The sequence below is a fragment of the Cuculus canorus genome, chromosome 5, assembly GCF_017976375.1.
Source record: "Cuculus canorus isolate bCucCan1 chromosome 5, bCucCan1.pri, whole genome shotgun sequence".
Taxonomy (NCBI): Eukaryota; Metazoa; Chordata; class Aves; order Cuculiformes; family Cuculidae; genus Cuculus; species Cuculus canorus.
In genome coordinates, this window is record NC_071405.1 from 53,616,818 (window position 1) to 53,643,479 (window position 26,662).

The following is a 26,662-nucleotide window of genomic DNA, read 5'->3' on the forward strand; positions in this document are numbered from 1 at the left end:
ACCATGGCACGTTAGGGATACACAAGATGCCACACTTACAGAGTGATGTGGGCATACTGCCAGAGTGCAAATGGATGCACTTACTTTTCATTTTAACTCACACCACTATGATGAATAAGATGACTGCAAAGGGGAAAAGACTAATAAGATGGGGGCATATACGGTGCTAGAAGTGTTGCTCTGTATGTTAATTAATAAATACTTCGATGTTTGCAAATACCAGTATTTGGACTTGAAAACCTCTCATTATCATCCCAATCACCTCCATCTTAAAAGCAGAGTTTCCTTCCATTTTCCATCTTCCACTGTTGAAGTGGGAGTTTTCTCTCCTTCTGCATCAAAGGTCATTTAGCAAAACTCATGGATGCCTTTGTTCCCTCAATATTTGATTTCTCAGTAGGAGAAGCAAGAACCATTTTTCCCCAGATCAACTCTGAGCTGAGCTTGTAGGACTTAATAAAAAAACCCATACTTCAATGATTGTACCTATAAGACTTTTATTTTTAATAAGATTATGCGTAAGTACTTAGTGTTTGAATGGTAGCTATTACACTGTAGGTGTATTGAGAAAATAAGATCTAAGAATGATCAGTTAAATATATTTTCTTAAACAAGCATTTATCTAAAAATAGTATGAAAATCTCATGAACACTCCCATCTCTGTTTTAGGTGGCAGTGGAAATAAAACTAGCAGCAGCTATATGCTGCAGAACTCAAAGGAGTCGGTGTCACAAATTTTGTTGCTATCACAAACTTCTGTGAGCTTGCAGCAGATTAATAAATGAAGACATCCTTATGGCCAAAGGCTAGGCTGTTATTAATAAAACCGCCCAAACTCACTGAGCATAGGATTTAAAACCCACGCTATTATCCTCAGCTTCAAAATCTACTTGGTTGGCAATAGGTCAGAGAGTACTTCAGAAAAAATGAGTGCAGTCAGATGATTTTTATCAGACAGTTGGCAGAAGAATCAGGCTGTTACTTGTCGATCAATCTGGGTTAGTCCATCAAAAAGGTAGGCTAAGTGCAGCAGCAGCCAGGCTGGCAAATTCACTGAAAGGTGGACTTCTGCCTAACAGATGGATACTTAGAAAACAGAAGACATCATGTGTATTTCCATTTTTTTATTATCAGCCTTCTTTTTCCTGGTGCAAACATTTTTGGTATCTGGTTTACTCTTTAATGTCACAAGCAGAGATCTGTGAACAAGGCAAGACTTCGGCTGATCTTTACTTTGGTCTCTGGTTCAAAGACCACATGCCACCAAGATTTGCATCCCAATCTAGCACAGACTTTTGTGAGGTTGAAATCTCATTTTTATATAGCTGCATATTCAAAAATCACTCTATAGCTCTTCAGCTGCCTTTCTATTCCCTAAACATTGAAGAGATTGTTTTAAAGTAATCATGATTTGCCAATAACTTTAATACCAGAATTGGCATTAGTGTTCACACACAATTCTGAATAAAACACATAATTTTTTTTAACAAGCTAACATGGATGTTTATTCTGTATGGATTCACACTCCCTGAATACTTATTAGTCCTTTACCAAAACATTCGTATATCTCCTTCTGATGAGATTTATCAAAATATACTTTTAGAGAGTTTAGACGACTGAGGTGATGAACAGTTTTTAAATCGCTTCTTTCGTTCTACTGCAGTTCGCAAAGCCTGAAGAATTAAATGTTTATTATTCAGGATGTTGTAGCTGCACAGGTTCAGCAACTTATTGAAATTCTCTTCAGTATACGTAAGTAGGCCAGTGCCATAGGGAAACATACAGTTGGACACATCTACTCTTCCCTGCTCCATCTCTGTGGGACTGCGCTCCACATCTGAAGTAAGAACATAACACATAGTTGAAGAAAGTTCAAGACAGCAGTGTTACTGAAGTGGCTACTTGACAATGCAAACTACGCGCGCGCGTGCACACACACACACACACAGTTACACCCACAAGAAACTGAATTCTCTCAGGAAAATGGTTCAAGATTTAATTACGGCATACTACATCTGCTGCACTAATAAAATCCACTCCTTCACTGCTTGACTGCAGTCACTGGTAATTCTTATTGACTGGGTAGAACAACTTTTCCATGCTTTCCTCATTAAATTAAAGTTTTCCATGAGAATACTTCAGTTCTGTGGATTTGGAATTCTATATTTTTAAGTTTTCCATTGGCTAGTGAGATGACAGCTCCTTATCTACCAACTGGTAGGAAGACCCTAGATTGGGAATTCTCCCTCTCATGTGGCTGGACATGCAGCAGGACAAATAAGTTGATGAACTACATGAGGTCTTTTCCAATAAGATCATATATGCACTTCTGTTCAATTTTTGTGGAAAGTTTCCTGGATCATAATACATTAGCAACAAGAAAATTTGAGTTTATGCACACAATAGTACTTGTAAACTGAAACTGAATTCGCCTAATACTTTTGCTGCTGAAAGAAACAAATTGCTGTTTATTCTACTACTGAACCAAAGAATAAATTGACAACATTTCAAAAAAGACTGATATCAAAAGCAGCTTAGCTCAATTATGTTTTCAGCATTTTCTGTCGTCAATTTTTTTCATGTAAACAAAGTAACAAGAGGATTTTTGCTTTGTTAGCAAAGTAAATGTATCTCATTGCAAGACTGTCAAGTGACAGTGTTAGCTACCAGTGGATATAGCTGCCAGTGGATATTAGCTGCCTCCAGTCCTTTATCATCTAAGGAAAGCAGGCTATGCTAAATGCCACATAAGGGGGTTTGCCTCAAGCTACTGCTATTCTCGCTTTTAATTTTTAAACTCTTCTGTTCAATCCCTGATTAGTTGGCCAATACTACATCCATCACAACAGGACTAGGAATAACTTACCCAACTGAGAAGCTTACCAGTCTTGTTTTAGAAGAGGAACAAATTCAATGGATAAATTGGACACGATAGCCTAAAAATATTATTAATTAATGCTGTTAACTTACTCGGTGCCTTGTATTTTTGGAAGGTATCACACACTAGTGGGAAATAGACCAGGACTGGTGCCTCTAAGCTGTCCTCAAACATGTAGCACTCCTTCAGGTGTTCCCGGTCTTCCTGGCTCAGTTCTGTGCCAGGATATGGGATCTCATGCTCCAAACAGTACTCTGAGAAGAGGTCCAGCGGCTGGTTCAACAGAGAGAAGCGTTGAAACAGAGAATGAGGTTGAAATAAGGCTACCAAGCTCCATAACTGATATTTTGCTGTACTAGGCAACCTGTGACTGATTTACTCATTGACAAAGAAGGCTAACTATGGACTGGAACAGGCACAGCCTATTGATTTTAATGTATCCTGGGTCATACAAGTTTGGTTCATTTGCTAACACTTTACATGCTTAAAACAAGATTAGTGTTTTCTGAAAATTATATGACATTCATGTCATTTATTTACTTAGTGTGCATAATAGAGTATATGGATCAGGAAATTTTGATTACATGGGGTGTCTCAGATCAGAGGTTCTTGAATGTTTGCATTCAGCACATCTAACTATCAACGTCTTCATGTCCTCCTACAAATATATTAATTTCAATGATGTATGCTTCCCAATGTTTCTTCAAACATAACAAAACAAAAATCTGACTGAATCTTATGCCAACATCAAGAGTCAGACATAAAAGAAAAACACATTTTCATTCAAAAATAGCAAAATTAACTATTTTGTAAAGTTATGTAAATAACTATTGAGGAACTTAGCACCAAAATGACATGTCTGCACAAATACACAGAACAGGTTATCGACAGATCTGCGTCCATGTATGTGTCCCAGAAAGCTACTGAAAATGGCCCTGATAAAGACAGTGTCATTATGGTCACAGTGTTGACTAATATCACTGATACGGTATTTTAACTTAATAAAAAACAGACCATCTTCTGGGGGGGGAAAAAAAAAAAAAGAGAAATGTGGTAATTCAGCTGCTGGAGTCAAACAGATAAAGAATCTCTACTTCAAAACATCACCAGAGTCTGTGATCCTCCGCTGTAATTTAAATGCAAAATGACATCCACTTTCCTCTCTGGTCTCAGAATAGGTGGACAGCTGGTGTTGATGAAGAAAGCTGTATCTACCAGCTTGAGGTAGTCACCCATTTCACTCAGCTGGTTAGGAGAAGAATCAAGCACTGTGTCTGAAAGTGAAAAACTTATATTATCAATTAATCACTGCAGAATGAATCCTTTTTTTAAATCAACATAGCAAGGAAAGAAAGAAAAGACAGCCCATATTTAGAGTCGTTTTTGACACAAAGCCCACTGTTAAACATTTGACACAATTTCAGCATCTATAACTCAGCTCTGAAATTAGTAAGAAGGATCAGTTGAGACAGAGCTTCAGCCGAAGTGATAGATTAAGCTGCTTTTCAGCTGGTCTAAATTTGTGTCTATTTATCTTCAGTGGGAGATCTAAGTCCTTCTTTTGCAGCTTTTCCTAAGAAGAACAGAATTTAAGCAAACCTGCTGTGGCTTCTCCAAGACAGAAAAAAGAGCAGCGGTAAATCATCCAAATCAACTCCAGAGACATACTAATCAAATAATATTATCAAAATTTGCCAATATGCTAAAACTTATCAAATATTTGTCCTCAGCAACTATCTGCACCCAAAACACCTTCAAAGATGCATCTACAACAATTTACTATTACCTTTCCACATGCAAAATCTTTCATTCTCTAAATACTTCTTATGAAGCTGCAAGCCATTGAGGAAATTATGGTAAGTTGAAACCACTGGCCGTCCAGTCATCATTTCTCGAACAGCATTGGAAAGACAACTTTTGGGAATGGATAAGCAAGTTGTGTGTTCATGACGCTCCTTGGGCAGAGTGGGATTTTCCTCTGCAGGAACAACAAGAGAAGGGTATATATCTGCATTTGTTTAGAGTGTTTCTCTGGTAGCAATAGTAGCAAATAAAGACTGGTTGGGCAGCCAAACCGCCATGGCCCGATCTGTGATGGATTGCATCCACCAGCTGGATGGAGGTGGGTTTCAATATCACAGCAACAGCTTGTTGTTCCCCATCCTCTCCCACCCCTTGTGACCCTCTTGTGACTCACAAAACACCTCGGGGTGTTGCACAGTGAGCAGCACGATGTTTTTTCCTGTTTTCCAGCACAACTCTTTCTCTCCTGTTCTTCCTTCATTCCCAAAGGAATGTCCCCTAACCCAGAAACAGGACACAAAACCAAACCCTTTACTACCTGGCAGCTTTCATATTTCACAGAGGTGTGAAGACAATGCAGATGCAAATGAAAAGTAATCCAAATAACTAACCAATGTCATGCTCGTTGTCTCGGGTCCATCTGTGCCAGAAGTCATCTGAATGACCCGTGAGGTAAAGAGCATCCATAAAACTCTGGGAAAATATGTTACTCCATGTACCTTGAAATATTGAAAGAAAAAAAAAAAAACCCAAACGAATGATACTTAATACTACTTCGAATTTTCAGAGCATAGTTATGGCAACCTACTTGGATTCTGTCTTTGTGATTGTTTAATCTGGCACTCTCTTAGTTATGAAATATTATTAATTTCAGTATGAATATCAAATGCCATACCATGCCACATAATGTCTGGGTTATGACTAGGGCATTTTAGAAACTTGAATGTTTATAAAAGTCAGACCATGATTTTTAAATACTTCAAAGGATCCATTCTAACATTTCTGTTCTGTTCTGGTCTAAGCTGAGAAATTCAGCAAATTAATTGCATTTGTCTCAATAATTTATCCCATTTGGCTAATTCATTTGAGATATTAATTTCATCAGTTACATTGTGTGGTGTACTAGTATTGCTAATTGCAGATCACTAGTTGTTAGATGCCAACCCTGTGTAGCCAGCTACATGGTTATAAAGGTGATGATTTTCTGAGAAAGCAAATCACCTTCCAAGAAGCAGATTCGGGACTCTGGGATCTTCTTCATCAGACGACCCATGAAGAACTCACTACCAAAATCCTCTGAATGAACAAAGGCCCCATATTTCAGGAAACCAACCTCGTAAGGTGTGAACTCCACCCACTCTGCAAATAAGACATCAAGAAGGATTTATTACAGCCTCCACATGTGAAAATAACCGCTTAGAGAATTAAAAACTGGAAGAACAATGCCTCTAGCTTTGGCATACCAGTGACTGTTCAAACCACCATGTTTTGGAACAAGCAGGTGACCTTCAATGTGTTTATACTGGTGAATGCAAAAGCTAAATTCACCTCCTCCACTAACACTGTGAAAATCCATTCAACTTTGGATTCAGATCCGATTTGGTACCAGGAAGCAAAAATTGAGGTTGAAAGTCCACCAATTGATAATGCCGTGTGCAAGATGTGGTGGTTTTAGTTCTTCTGAATCATCAATGACACCAGCTACCTTTCATTCTTAGACTCTTGATAATCACTGTCCTGTGAAGTTAAAAACACTCTGGGCAAACCCCACACAAATATCGGCTGAACACCATGAAACTACATATTGTGCCTAGAAGCAGATGATCAAGTCCAGTCATAGGACCTCCTGCTTCACTTGGGCCAGAAAACACCACGGAAAACACCAAATAGTGATCAACATCACCAATAGGGGCACAGAGCACTGCCCTTCCTCAGATCCATCTCTGTCTGCTGGGAGCTGCCTCCCGTTCTCACCCCACCCCACATCTTCTCTTCTCCTCCCTTCCTTGCCCTTCTCCTCCAGCTCTTCACAGCTCTCTTGGACTACTGCTGCTTCGGCAGGAACCTCAACAGCTGAAAGAGGCTGTGAGGAGTAGATGGGGATGAGAATCTCAAGCGGTGATAACTTCTAAGGCTGCCATAAAAAGGCGTCTCTGCCCCTAACAGGCGGTGTCTTTGTGCAAGTATCTCCCTACCATGTTTTTCATTCAATTCATTTAAAAGATTTATTAACTTGGAACTTACAGTAAAACCTTTTTGCATTCACCCAGCATTAAAAGTTATATAAGTTATGTAGGTGTTTATAATAATCATTACCTTTAAAATCCAGAGTGCTAAAATCATCCTTGACATTGAGGGACAGGTATATGGGCAGCGGATTCTGCCCCTGATTTACTGCCAGTTGCTGATCAGAGAGTTTGTGAGCACATTCCTGTTTATAAAGAACAGAAGCCCTTGTAGAAGATGAACATGATGAATGGACTTAATATGGCATCTAAGTATGGACTACCAATAAAACATCTCCTAAATCTCAGCAGATTTTGTTCTGTGTTCTTCAGTTGTTTGACCACACAAATGTGTTCATGTGGTGTCTGTCATCAACCTTCAACAAAGCATTATCACTGATTCTTCTGGGAATTTTGGAATGGGAGATAGAGCAAAAATGTGAGAAATTTGTCTACACAGTCACTAAGATATGGTTTGCTTTACGGAAAGATACAGACACTCAACTACCCTGGATCAAAGTCAACCAGGGCTCATTTGACTCAATACAGCTTTGTTTGTTGGTATGGTTGTAAACTGCTGTACTTGAACCTAAGTCTGTCAGAGCCACCTCTCCTCTATATGTTAACTAGACTGCTCATTTGATCTGAAATTACAAATGGAAAACCAGTTTCATTAACTCCTTTATTTTCTATAAGCATAGGCATATCCCTTAGATGCTTACATTTTAGGCTTACCATTTTATTTTTCTCCTAAAAAGTCAAAGACCCTCAAAAGTGTTGAGGGCCTTTCCTTAAACTGAATCTAGAACTTACGACATTGAAAGTCACAAATCTTCTGGATTAAGGGATGGATATATAATACCTGATGATGTAGCATACAATCAATGAAGAGTCCCCATAAATCTGTAAAGGACAGCTTGTGCCCTTCCTGCTTTCTATCACAAAGCTCCCTTTCATAATATTTCATATGATCCAATGAGAAACAATGCAGCTTGTTCTTGATCACATGTTTCCTGATATCACCAACTGGTCCTCTGAGATCCTTCTGTGACCAATTCGCATCTTCATATAACTTTGCCATGGTCCTGGTAAAAAAAAAAAAAGCATACTGTGGTTCATCACTGGGTACCCGGCAATGCACAGGCTTATATAGCACAAGCATTTTGTTTCAGGATATGCAAGACTCTAGCCTTCCAACTTTTACCTTGGAAGAGTTGTTCAAAGCTCAGAATCTCAACTACACAATGATATTTTTGCTGCAGGGATACATTCAAAATCATCCTAGTTTGTTTCTCCTCAGAAGCAAGAACCTTTCAATGTCCAGGTTCAAGACTCAGCTGCTGTCTGAAGCCAGTTCCCTCAGCTGTTTCAGGTTCTGTGTTAAATGTTAAGCAGGAATTTAGCAGCAAACATTGCCTTTGGACAAGTGCAAGAGCTCCTCTCCTTGGGCATGCAGTAGGCGAGTCACTTCAGACTCTTGACACACACAGACACAGTCTGCTTGAGAATTCAGTTCGTAGTGTTTGGGTAGATTCCAGATATGACTTCTCATCCTTACCCCACCTGTTCTAGTTCTGCCTCATGTAGCTTCTTAGAGCAGCCCTCCAGAGGTAAAATGTTTTAAAGCCCTAGACTCCTGCTAGTCTAGGCACTCACAAGGTCATCAACATTGTGTGCGTGACACTGTGTTTCTATGGGCTTTTCTTTTAAATTCTGCCTTTCTGGGCGGGGTAAGAATGAGCCAGACAAGTACTACAAGAGGACTTCTTAGGAGTTACATGCAGCTAGATAACCACAGAGACACACAAAGGAAGGGAAAAGGTGACTTCCCTACTTTTACTTGCTCATTGCTCTCAAGCATGCTCAGGGATCATATCAAGGATTCAAGACCCCAAGACTCTAGGTGCATTGCTTCTCTTGCACATCTGCAGAATCTCCTCTGGCTCATGATTAAGATCTGATTTCTCTGCACTAGCAATCAAAAGTCTTACTTCTCCCACAGGAAGCAATCCCCATTTCTTACATTCCCAAGAACATTCTAGATTTTTGGCCTACCAGGCCCTATTCAGTCCTTTGTTGATAGTCATAAATAACTACTTTTCATTCAAAGTGAAACACCAAGACACCTCTGTTCCTCATCTTAACATAGGAACTTTCAGCCAGGTAACTGGGAAATCAGAAATGGAGTTGAGTCATACAGAATTTTCATTAAAAAAATAACCACTTTTCCACCCATTCTCTGCACCAAGCACCGTGGGAGAACTCACAGTGTATGACATGGCAGAAATGCATGTATCCGAGCCACAGAACAGCTGCAATCAGGTTTCCCACCTACACTGAACTGCAGGGAAAGACAGGTAAACCATCCTGGTTTTGGCTCTTTTTTGTTTAGTTTCTGTAAACATTTCAGTGCAATTATAGAAATACAATTGGTTCTCACTCTTGTAGCTAGAATAAAGGCTATAGCACTGAGTGGTCCCATAAAATGGATGAGCATCAAAAGCAAGACAAGTCCCAGCACCACACTGAGTAAAACTCATCCACAAGGCAATATGCTTCACCAGGTAATCATTCTAACATAAACAGCAAGCACAAGGCCAACTTTCCTTACCATGTTGTGGCAGATAAACCACTGATGTATGAGACACAGTCCAAAACACCTAACTCCTGAAGAGCCAGGAGACTGCCCAGCATAGCCGTCATGGACCTTACTCCCCCTGCTGTTGTCACAACTGCCACCACTGGCACCTGCTCAACACAAAAAGACAGAGAGTCATTCATTACCAGATGAAATAGAGGAAGTGATAAGCATACAGAAAAAGTATCGGCAACACCCTGATTCAGGTAGGTTTGGATTCAATTCACCTTCTTCATGGCAGGGCTTAGGCGTGTGTTCAAGTTGTGAAAACTTTGGTGGGACTTAGCGTGATAAAAGCATCCTCCAGACTGGTGATGCTTTGGTAAGTCAGAAACTGCAAACACCCTCAGGGATGCAGCAATTCTGTTACCCATCCTCCCTTTGCCCCATAGGTAGCCCTTAACAAAAACTGAGACAGCATACTTATTCAGTATTAGGAGCATATGTTGCCATTACTTTTAATGTTGTCTTCATTGTATTTTACTATCTATTTTGAGGAGTTTGGGGTTTGGTTTTTTAGTTAATGAGACTCAATAATCCTTCGTTGTCATTTAATAATAACAAGTCCTATTATACTTGTTATTTACATTCATGAACACTTCTTTGACTTTGTTGACAAATGCTGTCCTGCACACAAGGAACGGGCATGCTGGGAGCCAAACAGTTGCAGAAGAGTGTCTTCCTGACTCTTTCTCCAAGCACCACAACCCTATAACACATTACTGTCGAGCAGTAACAGAGCAGCTCTCTCTGAGTTCAGAGATCTCCAGGAGAGGAGAAAGCAAGAGGCAACACCCTGAAAAACACATAAGACAGATGCTTCTGTAGCAGTGTGCCAAGAGAAAGTTGCAGCCTTTCTCTCTGAGCCTTGAGGAAAAGGGGAGAGGTGCTGAACTGAAGAGAAATGGTCTCGGTGCAAACAACCAAATTTCATCATGCTTTGTTAAACAAACATTCATCTCAACAAATATGTCCCTTGGGTGCCCTTGAGTGAGGGTGGGCGTTAGCAAGAATAAAGGAGCTATTACTGACCTCCTGACAATTCCTCTTTCATCACCTGTACAAAAAATTCTTGGGTATGGTCTTAGGTCCAAGTGACAATCTGGCCTGTACATTTTAGTCTAGAAGATGTGGAAGATCTATATGGGTAGTCAAGAAAGTACATCACATGCACTTTGTTCAAAGTGGGACAAATAAGTTCCCAAGATGTTGTCCCACATACCTCATCCTCTTGCAGATCTCTATCCAGCTGAAGAACTTTTTTCAGTGCAGCAGCAACCACCTTCTTCCTTTTACAGATGAAATCCTGCTCCTCTGTGCATAGATCAAACCCCAACCGCAAATCTAGATTCTTGCCGCTAAGGCATAAGAACAGAAAAAGATACATTTCCTGTAAGCCATTTCTAGAGCTACTGCTTGAGACATCAAGGAAAAACAGCAATAAAACCAAACCAGTTTAAAGAAAGGTTAATTTAGTTCCTCCTTGCAAATGAAAGCGGGTATATGGATATCACAGGCCCTCTATTTCTGCCTTTCTGTGGAGATTTTAGACAATAATCATGTCCTGAATTATTTTATGCAATCATGAGGAAGTTAAATGAATCAAAAGCTCTGCTGATGAAAAACAAGGAACATAAACAAATTCAGGCTGTTTCACACTGAGCTCAGAAATTTGGACACACCTTCTTGGCCTCTTGCTATGTATGTGTCTCCTGAAGAGCACAGGGAGCCTCGGAAGCTTAAACTTAACACTCTTTAGGCGTTATGACCCTAATACTGTGTTAGGCCTGTCCTTACTAAGAGCCTGTGCTGTAAATACTTGAGTCAGAAGATGTGTCTTAAGAGTATCCCTTCATATCTGTACATTATTATGAACATCACATGCATCGTAAATTCTACAACTTCTGTTTTCACAGGTTTACTGGGTTTTTTTCAGCTAAAAGGTTGTTTTGTCCCTTCTGCAACTCATAGTTACGTAAAAACCTCATCACCCATCTGCAAGTGGTGCTTGCAATGTAGCTAACTAATCAGTAGGGGGTGATATTGCCCTTCAAAAATCACTCCAAACAGATCACTAAATCAATTACTGTCTGCTTGTTTCATTGGTAAACGACCAGCAGACGACTAGTAAATGCATAATGATATTAGAAACATGTTAGAAATGTGTTACACAAACGTGTATAGAGAGAGTTTACGAAGGAATTCTTAAATACCAAAAATAGGAAGAATCAACATTAGGAAAACAACTCGGCTATACCCATGTCTACCTATTACCACAGAACTCATACCAAACGGTTTAAAAGCATTTATCATTTTATTAATCCTTTTTCTTATAGTTTAGTCTTATTTAACCAATTACAATCTTTATTCCTGGTTTTGAAATGAGTTGATTAAGCTGCAGCTCCCTTTCATCTAAAGATGATACTAAGAAAGGACAGGAGAAGATTTACTTGGCCTAAATAATCAATCAAAAAAAATAAAAGATTTACCCATCTCCTTCCTTCACAGACACCTCATAAGATTCACCCTGAGAATCAAGCATGAAAACACTATAAATTTTAAATAGTATTGCAGGTTTGCAAAAGCAAGCTTTACAGTATTAACATTTATTCGGGTATATAGTCTAATGATAAAACTTTAGTTTCTTCTTAGGCCTTCTGCACACAATCATCACTAGGATCCTGCTTTTACAAAAATTTTAAAGCAAGCAGTAGTTCTGAATATACTACTTTTTCCCTGGAAAACAGTTATGCTTTTAAGTGTATGCAGAGCTAGCATGCATATAACTCAGCTAATACATTTTTAATAAGAAAATTAATAACAGAACACATATCACATATATATAGCTTAAACTTGTTGAAATAATACCAAATTCTGTCAAAGTTTACTCACTCTCATCACTGTCACTTCCTTTCTTAAGTCCAGAGAATGGAGAGGCACAGACAGGGGACTACTTACATCCATTTCCCTCCTAGTTGAGCCATGCTGAATTAAAGTGGAAAAAAAGTGTTATAAGGAGAAAAAAATTTACAAGCAATAGGTATAAATCTACCAAAGAAGGTCTAATTCATCATGCTTCTCCTAAAAGTTACTTTAGGTGTTATCATCATCCACAAGCAAAACATACACCACTGAAAAAACACTCCTTTGGCAGCGTCATGTGCAGCTTGGGTTGACTGTGCTTGACATAGTGGAAGATAGCGGCTTCACCGCTTCCTTGTCTGCAGCAAGGACTGAGGGAAACATCCTGGGCTTTTTCATAGGATCCTTTCACTGTGAACATGAAATCTCTCCCTAAGAACAAAAAAAAAAAACCACAGAGAAATGTTAACTGCATCTTTCCCTGAAAAATAACAAATAAAAGTGCCCCAAGTAGAGTTTTACCCTTAGTGCAGTCAACATTAATTTGGCCCACAATGCTTTTCCTCCTCCATAACCAGTGTGAACAAGGGCCAGACAGAGACAGAATAAGCTGCAAAAACGTTGGTGCAGAACCACAACTTCCCCCCTGCCAAGCAGTGGGGAGCATCTTAGATCAGTGGATGTCACTAACGGTGTTCACAGCCCCTGCATTTCCGCTGTAGTCTTTCCACTCCTGATAGCTTTATCTCCCCTCTCTTACTTTCTGTTCTCATCACAGGTATTTCAGTTCTATCACACTGCAGTGCTGTTTCTGAGTCTCCCAGCCACCTCCACAGTTTACCTTAAACTACACAGTCACACCATGTCCAGAGTATTTTCACAGCTAGTAAGTAATTCGGGAAATACACCAGTCCACAAGCAGCTCTGATATGAATAGAGTTTAAGCCAGATCAAATATTTATCTATACTGAGCTACATCTCCCATAGCACAAAAAGCAGTGACAAACAATTTAAATCAATAACCTCACTTGTGTAAGGGTTCTTCTTTTTTTTTTCATCCACATGTACTTCCAAACAAGAAATTTCACGAGACTGGAAGAGATAAGCAATAAAATCACTGCTCACAGAAAGAGTTCAGGAATCTCACTGAGTACCTAGATGTCCTGTAAAAACACCAAGCTTGGCCATGATGTCCTGTGAACACGAAGAAATTGCAGAGACTGATTCTTTCATATAAATCATGCAAGCATCACTGTGGTCAAGAGAGCTAAGACAGATGGGCATCTGTTCCATTACATTTAAATACCATTCAATCTCTAACAGTAAACACAAGGAATTTTTCTCCCCATCTGGGTCACACTAACTTTTGTCCACAGAAGAGTGAGCGGAAGGATACTTACAGCTCTGCAGAACAATTGGAAAGATGGGCCTAAACTCTAATACCTTTGGGATGAAGCTGAAACTTCCCAAGAGCGTGCTCCATAGGAGGAAGTGGCAGCATCTGAGCACCACACAGGACTTTGGACATGGTGTGAAAACAACCTTCATCTCCAAGGTAGACATCCAGGAATAAACTCTGTAGTGACACTAGATTCACTCCCTTCCCAAGCTTCCTTGTTTACTGCCATTTCATTAGGGAGCAGCTCACTGGCACTGTGGCAGAGTGCTGGTCCAAGCATCCCCCAACACAGAACACACTACAAGAATTATCAGATTCAAAAATATATAATCACACCTGTGTCTCATCTGAAAAAGAGTTAAGGCTGTGCCTACAGGCATCACTCTTCCAACTATATCCTTCAGCTCTGCCCCAGAATAAGAACACAAGCATAAAAAAATTAAAACAATTACCACTAGTACGCCATTAGTAATGATGTTCTCGAATACACCTGGACTGAAAAGCAAAAAGGAAAAGGTTTATTTAAGAGTGCATATATGATCAATAATCTTTTAAATGCCAACAGTTCTCTAAGTTCAGTTTTTCTAACTGCGACATGCCATCAGCTCTTACCTTTCACTCCATCTTGTGCCTACTGCAGGACCATGGTATGGACACTTCCCCTTATCCTGTCTCCCCCGATCAACATGACCTCTCCTTAGGCTGAATTATAAAATAAACACCCTCTCTCAGCTATAAACAGTAAGTGAGACTGTCATTCAGGAAAGGATTTCACTAGAGTCAGGAGAGAAAAGCAGCAATGGACATGATGCCGAGATGGGATACCTGAGCATAGAACTGTGGAGCCACTTATCAATTGCTGCACTGCCACTGTCTACTGCAAAGTTTTCTGATGGCAAATTCTGAAATATTTAGACTTTACTTACATGCTTTCCAGTAGAAATTCCACTTCCAGTTCTTCCTGAGTCTGAAAATAAGATTTATTTTTCATATAAGGAAAATGGGCAAATGAACGTTTTCCTTTGATAGAGCTCTAAGGATTTTGTATAACCTTCCATTGCAAGGTTTTGCTGTTCCCGCGCCCTCTGCATCATAATAAAAATGGATGGAGCTTTCTTTGACCACTCTCATTTCATGTCTCACCACCATTCTACTGTTTACAAACAACGTGCCTCCACAAGGGGAAGAGGAGAATAAGTAAATATCATGAAACAGAGGTCAAAACTTCCATTACTCATTTATTAGTAGGGCCAGACAGAGGTCAATCCATGCCACGCAAGAGAGGTATAACAGGTGAATGATGTAGGAGAAAAGGAGAAATGTGGCAAGTATGTCTGGATTAAAACAAAATAATAAAGTGTCTAAACATTAAAAAAAAAAAAAGGCAGGAGAAAAGACCAACTTGGAGAACAAAAATTTTCTGGGTGAAGGAAAGAAAAGAGAAGAGGAAAGACAAAAGCTGTGAAGGGGACGGAAGGAGAGATCTCGCAAGGGCCAAATCAAGATGAAAAAGGAGGAAGAGTTTAAGAGCAAGGAACAGCAACAGAAAAGAGTAACATATCAACAACGTAAGAGGGACTGAATAATTGTATTACTGTACTGCAACCATTGCTGCATGACTGTACAGGGGACAGCCAATCCAGGAAACATTACACAAAAACATGCATCAGAATTTCTATATCACCCACAGGGAGGAAAACACTGATCAGTGGAAGGTATAAATCTCTTTCTGACAAATAAACGTGATGGGAAGGTTTTTTTATTTATATTCAGAAGAATTAACCTTTAGTGCCAAATATCCCTTCTGTCTAGCTGCACAGCATAATTTAACCTTGTGAAAAGACTTCACCAAGGCAAGTCCAATAATGTAGCTGCCAAGGCAAAATCATCGTACACTAAGGGTGAAAAACAAGCCTTTTTGTATGTAATAGTTCATGTCAGTTAATAAGACATCTCCTATGAATTCTCCAAGAGCTGGATCAGAGGCATGTAACCCAACAGCCAGCGGTTCTGTTTGCTTATTTTTCCCAAAGTCTCCTTTTCAGGAGAATGAGAATAGTTGCAACAGTTTGCAACAGAAGGTTGAGGGATGGATTTTTAAAAAGCAGTCACCTTACAGAGATGCAGATAGACTTTATCAAGTATTAGATTGTAACCAGTCTGTATTATCCAATCTCAGTGACAATCTGTTCCAACTTTGTCCAAAGAACAGCAGAAACAATGTCCAGGAGACCTCAGCTCTTAACATATTCCTAATTGTGCCTGCCTTATGTTCCCACCCTTCTGCTGACGCTGTACAGGCACTCACACAAATTATATTTCTATTAAGTCCCTTTCACATTTTTGTGGATGGTAAACCTGGAGCAAACCAATGGAAAGACTTGTTAGACCACACAGTGAGCAGGAGCCAACGCAGGAAGCCACTGTGATGATCTGACATTAGCCACCCAGCCTCCTCAGCCCTCCTTTGAGATACCTTGGTAGATAAAAGAAGTCATTATTGGCAGAGGCGCAGTCTTGCCTATTATTAAGGTTGCCCAGGATGTTCCATTACTAAGTCACTTTTTTTAAAAAAAATTAACCCTAAGTGTTCAAAAAATTCATGTACAGACCATAATCTGTGATGCCTCATAGGCACCTGAGTAGGAGTGCCCGAATAAGGATGAATAAGGATGAATTATCTAAATAAGGATGGCTTAACCAAGACGTTCCTGAGACACAGCTCACCTTGTCTTATCTCCCCAGCTTCCACTTTGCTAAGTCAATTGGTTAAGCCAACTCTGCACATGCCTCAAAGTAAACTCACAGCTTGAATGACACCTCAAATCGTCTCTAGTCACATGAAGCTTTTCTTAAGGAAGGCCATAGCCATCTGGAGCAGATATATTGAAATCTTTAGTAAGGATTGGCTTTCTTGAGGAACAGCTATATCTATCTATCTATCTATCTATCTATCTATCTATCTATCTATCTATCTATCTCAGATACATAGTCTAATGATAAAACTTTAGTCTCTTCTTAGGCCTTCTGCACACAATCATCACTAGGATCCTGCTTTTACAAAAATTTTAAAGCAAGCAGTAGTTCTGAATACACTGGAAAATAGTTATGCTTTTAAGTGTACGCAGAGCTAGCACGCATATAACTCAGCTAGTACATTTTTAATAACAAAATTAATAACAGAACACGTATCACATATATGTATAGCTTAAACTTGTTGGGTTTCTCGAGGAACAGTTAATAAACACTCTCCAAAGTAATAATATAAAAACCAGGCAAGAGTGTTTTCTTGTCTGTTTGTCTGTCTAACAGAGTGGTTTAGAAATAAACAGAGCACACACAGTTCCTAAGAACTCATTACTACACAGCCTCCAAGCAGAGAGGGTGTTTCACTTTGTGGAAAGTAACCTGAGTACATATTTAGATTTCTTTAAAGATCATACAATGGTTTGCATATGAAGAGATCCTAAAGATCACCAAGATCCAAACCCCTGATGTGGGCAGGGACACTTTCCACGAGATCAGGTTGCTCAAACGATGTGTCATTTTTCCATCTGTCCTCTCAGCAACTTCAGCCACTAAATATATCATAAGAAACTCTTTATACCTCTTTAATACAATCAAACACAATACTCTTTGAGACATATGCAGCAAATAAAACTCCTCGGTCACTAACTGACCTAGAAGAAAATAATAAAATACTGAGGAGATTCTCATTTGTCAAGCCCTATCCATCCTGTGCTGGCTTTTGTAACTCTAACAAGCCTGCTGAGAATTTGTTTTTAAAAAACAAAGTTGCTGCTTATCAGAAGGAGGGGAAAAAAAGAAAAAAAAAACTCGAGATATTTTCATGAGAAGATATAATCATTTACCAAGCACACTGCCTGAAAGAACAGGACAAAACCCCTGGTGAAGTTGAGAGAAGGTACCTAGTGACCTACTGGCCAAACGGTCAGAGCAGCTGCCTGGAAAGGAAGCCAGGTTTGCTCCTATCCCTGCCCTGTCTTCTACAACAGTGTCGAGATCTCTAACCATCAGCTTCTTCTACTCTTGCTCTGTTTTTTTACAAAACACATTTTTGAAATCTCAGAAAAAAGTCAGAATATGAAAGCTATTTTGCATGTAAGTGCAGTCAGAGCAGAGGAGTCACTGTTTCTGACCCGTCCTAAACCTTGAGCATTTAATTTTGTTAATAAGGTCCTTTTAACAAAGGTGCTCTTTGTGCGAGCGAACAACCCTAATGTTTAATTTAGGTAGTAACTTGGGATAAAATTCTGATCAAGAGTATTATTCTATATTCATTTCACCCCTCTTTACATTTCTCACCTCAGGATTCAACTCGAAATTCAGGTGAACTTTTTCTCCAGGTTGGATTTTAGCTACATCAAAACGAACAGTCAAAAGGTGGTCATTTGGTGTAAAAGTATCCTCATCGCAGACTATCAGCTCCAGGATGTTCTGAGGAGAGAGGCAGAGAAGGATGTAAATCCCATATGCTGGGACTACTAAACCCAAAGGTCTAGCAAGAGTCAACATGCAGATTTTTGCATTATTCAGTGCAGACAGACTCCTGCGACAGCAGCAGTAGGACAGTAGTTTGGCTTACAGCCTTTGTGGCTCTGACTGTAAAGATTTACCTCCTAGGAGAGGTAAAACAGAAGAAGAAGAACTCAAAAGAAAAGAAGCATAAATGACATAGACCACGGCAATATGCACTGGACAGGGCAGAGACTACACATGTTGTTCTTCAGATTCTTTGTGGATTCAAACTTATTATCTAGAGAAATTTTGGCGGATCAGCAGAAAGTAATAATAGAGGGCAAACTCTCATCCCTTGACAAATGGAAGGTAAAGCACATTAACAAACTTTTTTAACAAGATCTAATTCGTAATGTTTCCCCTTGCAGTTCTTCAGGGCTCAGATTACCCACAGCAGACTGAGAAAATTCAGATCTATTAAGCCATAGAAAGATGCCCCTGTGTCCAGACCTCATACCACTCACACTCTGATGGCTAATTTATTTCTGTTAACTCTACAAACATTTTAACAAGATTTTTTTACAACTGCTCTCAGGCAGAAAGAAGCATTCAACTTTGTTCCACATGATCCATAACCCACTAAGGTCACACTCTTTCAGAGCATGGGGTGGGTATGGTTCTGTTACAAGTCTATATGTCACATGTAAAGCGTTCGTTCTTGTAGCCTAATAAAGCTTTTGAAAATATGCCTCTTGGCATACGATGGAATGGTTGGTATTAAAAGACATTTTCTACAATTTTTAAAAACAGCATTAAGTTATGGCGCCTCTTATAATTTACAAACAGCATTGGTTACTGTATAAAGGAGGCATCACAAGCACATGGCAACATACAGCAAACCCACCTTTACAGTTGCATCTATGAAAATATAATTAATCCTCTAGAGCATTTCTAAAACCTCCCATCCACTTCATGGGTTTCTAGCGCTTAGAAGATGATAGAGACCAGTCAGGGCACAACAGAATCCGTGCCATGGATTGCATATTTACTTGCTGATAGGAAACAGCATCTCTCATGCTGTCTCTGACACTTCCTGTAGCTTTCCGTTACCATCTCATTCCTCAACACAACAGTTCAGGCCTCAAGGTTCTCATAAAAGTTCTGCATGAAGCAGGTGAAGATGTCCTGTGTCTGCTCACCATCACAGGTGTGGATCCTACCTTTACTTCACTTTGTATCATGAAATGGAAGATTTCATTCCAGATAGGGTTTTTGCAGTTGCTTACAGTTCTTGTCCGGGCTTCCTGACATGAAGCTGTCGGCAGCCACAGCTTCACATAGCAATCAGTTTGGCTCACTGTATTAACAAAAAGTTGCACATTAGTACAGCGGTACTTTTTTATAATTTATTTTGTCCAGTCAGGGGAAAAAAGATTGATCTCTGAGGAGTCCTAAGTACTTTATTAGACCCAAAGGAAAACATTCTGGGTTTAGATTTATTTAATTGTTCTATGTTTACGTCAATTCCAAACAAAGGTAAATTTTAAACCACTAGTTCTATTTGGTAACAAAAGCCACGATATTCAGTTTCAGCAGTACTGAAGTATTGTGGTTCTTCTGATTTCTTACTTCTACTTTCAAAAATTTGTCAGTCTGCAAGCAAATCCATATACAAATTCATTTCCTGAAACATTGCTTTTTCAAAAAAGTGAAGAATTTATTTATGGGATTTTACCTTATTCTAATTGTGATGTACAAGCGATCCACAGTGCAATAACAATAGGGACACAAACATAGCAGCACCCAACACAACCACCGATTTTTGCCCTTATCTTTCAAAAAGGTGCCCCTTTCAGAAGGGAAATGGGCAATGTGTAGATAAAGGGGCTTTGAAGAGTTCAGAGAAAGGAAAATATCACAAAGCAGCTGATAAAGGGAAGGGTAACTTCTTTTCTGACAGAGAAATAATATCTATTTCATTTCTATTGTTAATTGCTTTCCAAACTATTTTAATTGACTCTAAATGAAAATGAAAACAGATACAACTTCTTCAACCAAAAAGCACTGAGACGCTACTGTAATCCAAGCAGCAGGTGTAGAAGAGCATTAAATTCAGGTGACAGTGATTTTCTCACTAACCTATAAACATACTATTCGTGATACTTACACAGATCTGCTTTGCGGAGATTTCTCATGCCTATAATTTTTACAGTAAGCCAACACAACTGAGGCTCTTCTGGCTGCAGAAAAATGAGAAAATATACCTCAAGTATTAGCAAATAACTTAGATCTAACTAGTGTGACCTATCCTATAGCACAGCAAAGGAGAAGACACATGGAAAATGAGTAACAGTGGGCCATTCTCTTATTAATACAGTGAATATGTTTTCATTTTAATTATTTGAGATAATTTCTGAGAAGACATTCTTTCTTGTGATTTGGCATCACACAACTTCAGATTCTGGCTATCTTTACTAAGCAGCTGTGTGTGAGATCATGTTTTATAAAGATTTATGTTTTGGAGGTTAAATCTTAGGGCAGGGAGTAGTGAGAAATATCAGAAGATGGTTTTCACCAAAAAACATTATTATATAATTATCCCTGTAATTCCAGCTACCTTCACAGTACAGGGTTTGCTCCTCGAATTTCAGGCCAAGTGCAATAGATTACAGCACAGCACTTCCCACACTGGCTTGAGGACCACAGGATATCCTCCTTCCTCCAACAGGGATAGTTGCCAATCTGCCACGTAACATTTTTGCAGAACAGGACAGAGAGCCTCCATTTTATAATGCACTGGTTAAGGTTCTGCTGCTGCTCAATTTGGCTCTTGGATGCATACACCGTAACACTCCCTACCAAACAAAAATACATGACCCACAAAAGGAAACAAATTACTAAAGGAGGGAGAGAATGATTCTAGAAGTGAACAGCCCAGTGTGGAACTCCATATCTCTTCCAGTTACACCAGCAGCAGAAAGGCTTAAATCAGAGGCTTTGGGTAAACCTATCTGTGACATTCTTCCATGGCAAGGAAGCTCTAGCTTACAAGGCAGCTCTAGCATTTCAGTGCAAGTTTGATATGATATAGGGCAAAAGAAGCCGGTGGGGTTGGTTTTCTTTCTGTCTCTTTGTGACATTGAGTAAAGACAACCTGTCATCCATAGACCAGGTTTCAACACACCAAAATGAAACCACATTACCACAACATGCAGAACTGATAAATGTACATAAATCAGTAACTGGAGAAAAACTAGAACTGAAAAAAGCATGAATCACAAAATCTCTAAATCACGTAATAAAATGGAAAGTGTCAAACATGAACTGACTTACAGACTTGATAGGAAGAGAGTAAAATTGCTTGTGTGTTAGATTATGCAATTAAATATAAAGAAGCAATAATAAAAGTTATCATTGCACATCATGCACACACATACACAAGAAAAGCACAAATGGGTAATTCAAAATGCCCTGACTTATTCAGGATTTTTGCATAATAAAATATTTTTTAAATTTGTTCACCTGGAAGAACACCAGGATGACCTGATTGGTTTACCAAGGAGAAGTGAGGTATAGCAATATACTGACATCCCATAGCATAAGGCTCTACAAAGGAATAGCTTGAAGTCTGCAGAACCCTCTCCTTTTCTTGTTACTTCCCTCTACTGCCAATCACAGCTATACACAACCCCATACTTGCCTATAGGAAAAACAAGGCAATCTTGAAGAACATTAGAAGTAAAATACTGCATACAGAAGCAGTAGCTCCATTAATTAAATTGAAAGGAGCAATTAAGTCTTCAAAACGTCATGATTTCTGAGAAATCATCTCCTTAGGACCTCCTTGTGTACCTCTTTGTTTGATACACCAGTGTCCTAACAGCAGCAGATTAACCATCTAAAAAGCAGTAAGTTATGAAGCTAGCAGCTATTTGCAGCTTACTGGAAAAATTCTCAACCCAGAAGTTTTCTCTTAGAAAATGCCATTTGAAGAAAACCAGCAGGTTTGGAAGGGTTCCTTCCAAACCATCAGTCTGAGTAGAGGTTTTTTTGCAGCAATGTTTGTAGAGATAGAATGACGAAAGCAGATGATCTGAATTGCTTAAATCTCAACTTTTAATCCAAATTACAGAGGATCACTTTTTTTGTCCTCAGCTTTAGTGCCATTCATATCCAGGAGTTCGGAGAAAATCTATTCATTATATGACTGAAGGGCTAAGAAAATACACAGTTACAGAAACAATTATTCCATAGTTCTAGCAGGTAGAAAGTTCAATGTTCTCCCAGATCTAGCAAAGAGTTAGCCTCATACTACTGTACTGAATACAGCCAGGGAGCAAATTCAGGAAATATAGGAGTGGAAAAACCTCATCACGCAATTTTTAATTTTTTTAAGCTATTATTTAATATCATTTCAACCAGCCATTACTTAGAAAAGGGAATAATTTGTTACATATCCAGTAACTTCTTACATCTTTTACCAGTTTAGTCTCATAAAAATTAGCTTTCAGAATTATTTAAGTAGCAGACACGAAATAATCCATTCTATCTGCAGACGTCCCTCCATGAAGCAAAGGAAAAACAGTAGTATGACTATCATCAGATTATGGTAAAACCAAGACTAAAAGTCAGCTCTCCCTGTTCCTTGCCTAGCCTCTAAAACACAAGTTCATCACCTTCTTCACCTTCTCAACCCTAAAATCATAGTGAATGTTTTCAACTCTAGAGAACATACTCACAGAAGAAACAAACACTCCTTTATCTAAAAGTTTAAAAATATCACCTCTCATAATAACAGTTAAGCTCAGAGAGAGACAGGAGATGCTGATGGAAGATTGCAAGTACCAGTCTTTCACACCCCACAGCCCTCTCACTGCAACCCAGATGCTGCCCTCTATACAGTACCTCATCTTCAGCACTGTGAGGTCTTTCATTATTCCTCCTCCTGATTCCCATCTTCCTGTGTGAGTTCACTTGAATGAACCGATCCTGGGGACAGGGAGTCAAGAGAGAGACCAGTAATGAAACCTAGCAGTCAACAACTCCTACTTTCTACTCAGCTTTGCCAATAACAAGAGACCCTACTATTCTTCCTCTCTGTGGCGGGATATATCTCCATCTCACCAAGACCACCTATCTGTCACTCTTATTAATAAATCTGCCCACTGTACATTTATTTGACATTTAAGGTGCAAAATTCCCCAAATATTTGCTTTTGCTGAACCTCAACCAAGATATCCAAACAGATCCTCCCGCCCCACCACTGATTTTCTCTTACCAAAGGTGAATAGGCTGATGATCCCATCTTTGTTTCATAAAAGACAATGCACTAACGGATAAGGCTTCGGTCTGTGTGTCTCAGGGTGGCAGGTGCTCCTAGAACACGCTGTTTCCCAGCCAACTGAGGCAGAGAAGACAACTTGTATAGATTGACTCATAGCTCCACCTCCCACTGATTTCAAAAGCACAAATTATGCACTTGTTCTGCACCACATGAAGAATTTATTTTTTCTTTTTTTTTACCACCACAGGAATTTAGGGGAAAGGAGGAGATAGACCAAACATTTTCTTGTAGGCTAATCCCCCAAAAAGGTAGTTATCCACCAGCATAAGATTTGAATAATCACATACAAAGAGATTGCAGTTGCAACTCTTGTATACACTGGAGAAAACCTAACAGAAAATTCCAACTATCGGTACCTACTGTTTCTTTCTCTAGCCCTAAAAATCCATACCTGTGCTTTGGCAACACCAAGTGCCTTAGTCTGAACATCTGCATAGCAACATTCCAACTCACACCAGCTCCCCTGGCCAGACAGACAACTGCAAGGGTTTTCACCAAATTAATTCCAAGTTACGGCCAAAACATGGAGGCTGGCTCTCATGGACAGTGGCAAATAGTTAAAGAAAACAACTTGTAGCTTTTCCTCTCTCTTGGTTCTGTTACACAAAGGATGTTACAGGGTAAGCACAGCCAGCAGGAGCTTTCATTATTGAGATGTTTCTAGTGAAAATGCTGCCTTAAACTACATTACATTAGAAACTCGTATAAGCTTTAACACAAATAACTACGTATGATTTTTTTTCAAAATATGTAAGAGTTCATGTTTAAATTGTCAAGCCTGATTTCCTTTTTATTATAGAATAATTTCATCTTATTTTTCTATAATAGTACTCAATACATAATAACAAAACTATACCATTACTAAAATACTAAAATATGACAGAAACCAGCTACTGCATTAAAATTTTTTTAAATTACTAAAATTAGCTGTTATTCAATAGTGAGAAATTACAGTTGAAATAAGTTTTTTTTAGAATTCCAAGGTTTCTTTATAAGTCAGACAGAAAATTCTTTTTTTGAAGCAGCAGGACTTCTAATGAAATTAAAAAAAATATGACTTTCAAGTATTTCTAATGAAAGTATCTGACTAACTCCAGCTGTCACATAGAGGAGAGCTGCCTTAGATAATGTTTCAAATGATCAATGCAATTAGTCTGGCCTTCCATAGACTCGGGCATTGAATACATAATAGTTCCTGCCTTAGCTTATACTATCATTCATGCAAAAAATTGTGAAGAGTTCCCAGCTACAGGTTTTTTGTTGGTTTGGTTCTTTATTTTGTGGAGCAGATTTATTACAAGAGAGCTCCATTTCATTTTGGTTACTTGACAACGCTTTTGAAAGAGCACTCCCTGATTTGAAACAAGAGACCTGTCTCATGCTGTTACAAAACACTGAACACGACAACAACCACATCACTTAGCTTGGGCTCTGAAGTCATTTTATGGCTCAGTTTAATGACAGTGGATTCAGTCCAGCTCTTCAAGAATAAAAGTTACCTGTCCAGTTAAATAACATGCTGTGCTCCCCATTCAACTCCCATCCTTTGCACAATCTCCATATTTGAGTTCTCTGTGGATTTCATAAATTAAATTAAGCAACATTAACTGCCCAAGCCGCTACATTGCTATACTATACATTCTTGATCTGCACATCATGCGAAAGAAGAAATCCAGCTGAACAGATCTCCCATGCAAAAGCAGATGTAGCCCATCAATAGTAAGAAGTTAGTTGGAAACATGATAGTGTGCATCATGAACAGTGGTGCAGGTGAGTCAGAAGCCAGGAAACCGCAGGTCGGAAGACAAGATAGTCATTCACCAATACCATTTTAACAACAGAAGCCTTCAACAGTAATAGTTGCACAGCAATATGAGGGCTGGAGTCACACAGACACAAACTAGCCACATCCTTTGCAGCACAGATGTCTGGGGTGGCAAAGGAGATAACAGCTTGCAGCAGCTCCAGCACAGGTTCTGCAGGTTCTTGAGGGGCAGCTAAGACCTCCAGTTGCCACCAAGTTCCTAGTTCTATTTTGACAAAGACTCAGGTTCACTTTCCTCACCAGAAACTTGATACTAATAATCACTGGTATCCCTGAATTCTCACAAGGTTTCTACAGGCATTTAATATCTAATATAAGGCAAAGAGGGAAGAGCACTCAAAGGCTGGCTCACAAGCCTTGCAAAAATTCTGATAGAAAGATGCTGTGATAAAGAGCCAGAGAAAGCTCCTTAACTGAGCTCTAACACACTAATGTAGCCACAATATCCACCTTTATCTCTAAACATACTAATGACTTTGTTCTTCACAACCCTCTAAATAAAAGTTGTTGGGCACCACCTCTAAATATCAGACTTCATTTACATGACTGAAATAAAATATTCCAAAACTACATCATTCCTAATACATTTATTACCTAGATTATAAAATGAAGTCATAAAATCAATAAGAAATTAAGTCTAGCAACTTGCACAGCATCTGTTTAAAGTCTTTGAGAAAGATGAAGACCAATAGACCTGAATCTGCATTTCTTGCTTTGGTAGTAGAGAAGACCAAATGAAACATCCTTCTTGTAGGACAATCTAACAAATAAATTGTTTGACTTAGTATCATTTGTTGTATCTAACAAACATGCACGATTTGTTTATATCCTGTAGCATTTTAATTTTGTCCTAATGTATCATTCAGTATGACCAGTAAAAAATATTCACACTCACAATGTTGATTTGGGCCTTATTTACAAATTAACTGGGCGATTTTTGTGAAGTCACTTCAAAAGTATGAAGTATTTCTGAGGTGGGCTGACACAAGAGACAACGACAACAAATGCACAAGCTGCTTTGTGTTATTGCTGAGGAGACAGCTCCAAAGGATTGAATGACTCAGGAGCACCTTCCTCTCAAAAAGCACTACTAGAGTCACGCCATTCACCGCTCATGGAATGTTAAGTCACAGTACCCAGCATCTATCTGTATCTCCAGCTCAGCCACAAAGCTGAGATCAGAAGACAGCAACTACTTATAACCAATGC

General features: G+C 39.1%; 1 protein-coding gene across 1 annotated transcript; it reads right to left on the minus strand.

Moving 5' to 3' along the window:
• LOC104067368 (cytosolic phospholipase A2 epsilon) lies at window positions 1-23,699 on the minus strand. Its single transcript, XM_054067135.1, has 21 exons — window positions 23,563-23,699; window positions 23,190-23,273; window positions 20,452-20,524; window positions 19,505-19,641; window positions 18,132-18,263; window positions 14,732-14,772; window positions 14,258-14,300; window positions 13,435-13,498; window positions 12,672-12,838; window positions 12,437-12,529; window positions 12,034-12,071; window positions 10,767-10,902; window positions 9,518-9,654; window positions 7,769-7,991; window positions 6,998-7,112; window positions 5,903-6,040; window positions 5,293-5,400; window positions 4,665-4,856; window positions 3,986-4,152; window positions 2,971-3,151; window positions 1-1,837 (listed from the first exon to the last, which is right to left on the minus strand). The coding sequence occupies exons 1-21, from the start codon at window positions 23,587-23,589 to the stop codon at window positions 1,587-1,589; spliced, it is 2,547 nt and encodes an 848-aa protein (XP_053923110.1). The 5' UTR covers window positions 23,590-23,699; the 3' UTR covers window positions 1-1,586.
• Between the last annotated feature and the right edge of the window lie 2,963 nt (window positions 23,700-26,662).

Coding starts and splice junctions, on each gene's coding strand:
- LOC104067368 (XM_054067135.1), bottom strand. CDS start 23,589: ATGGGATCATCAGCCTATTCACCTTTG. Junction 18,264..19,504: donor TGATACAAAGTGAAGTAAAG/GTAGGATCCACA, acceptor CTCTCTCCTCAG/AACATCCTGGAGCTGATAGT. Junction 3,152..3,985: donor GCGGAGGATCACAGACTCTG/GTGATGTTTTGA, acceptor CTGTTGAACCAG/CCGCTGGACCTCTTCTCAGA.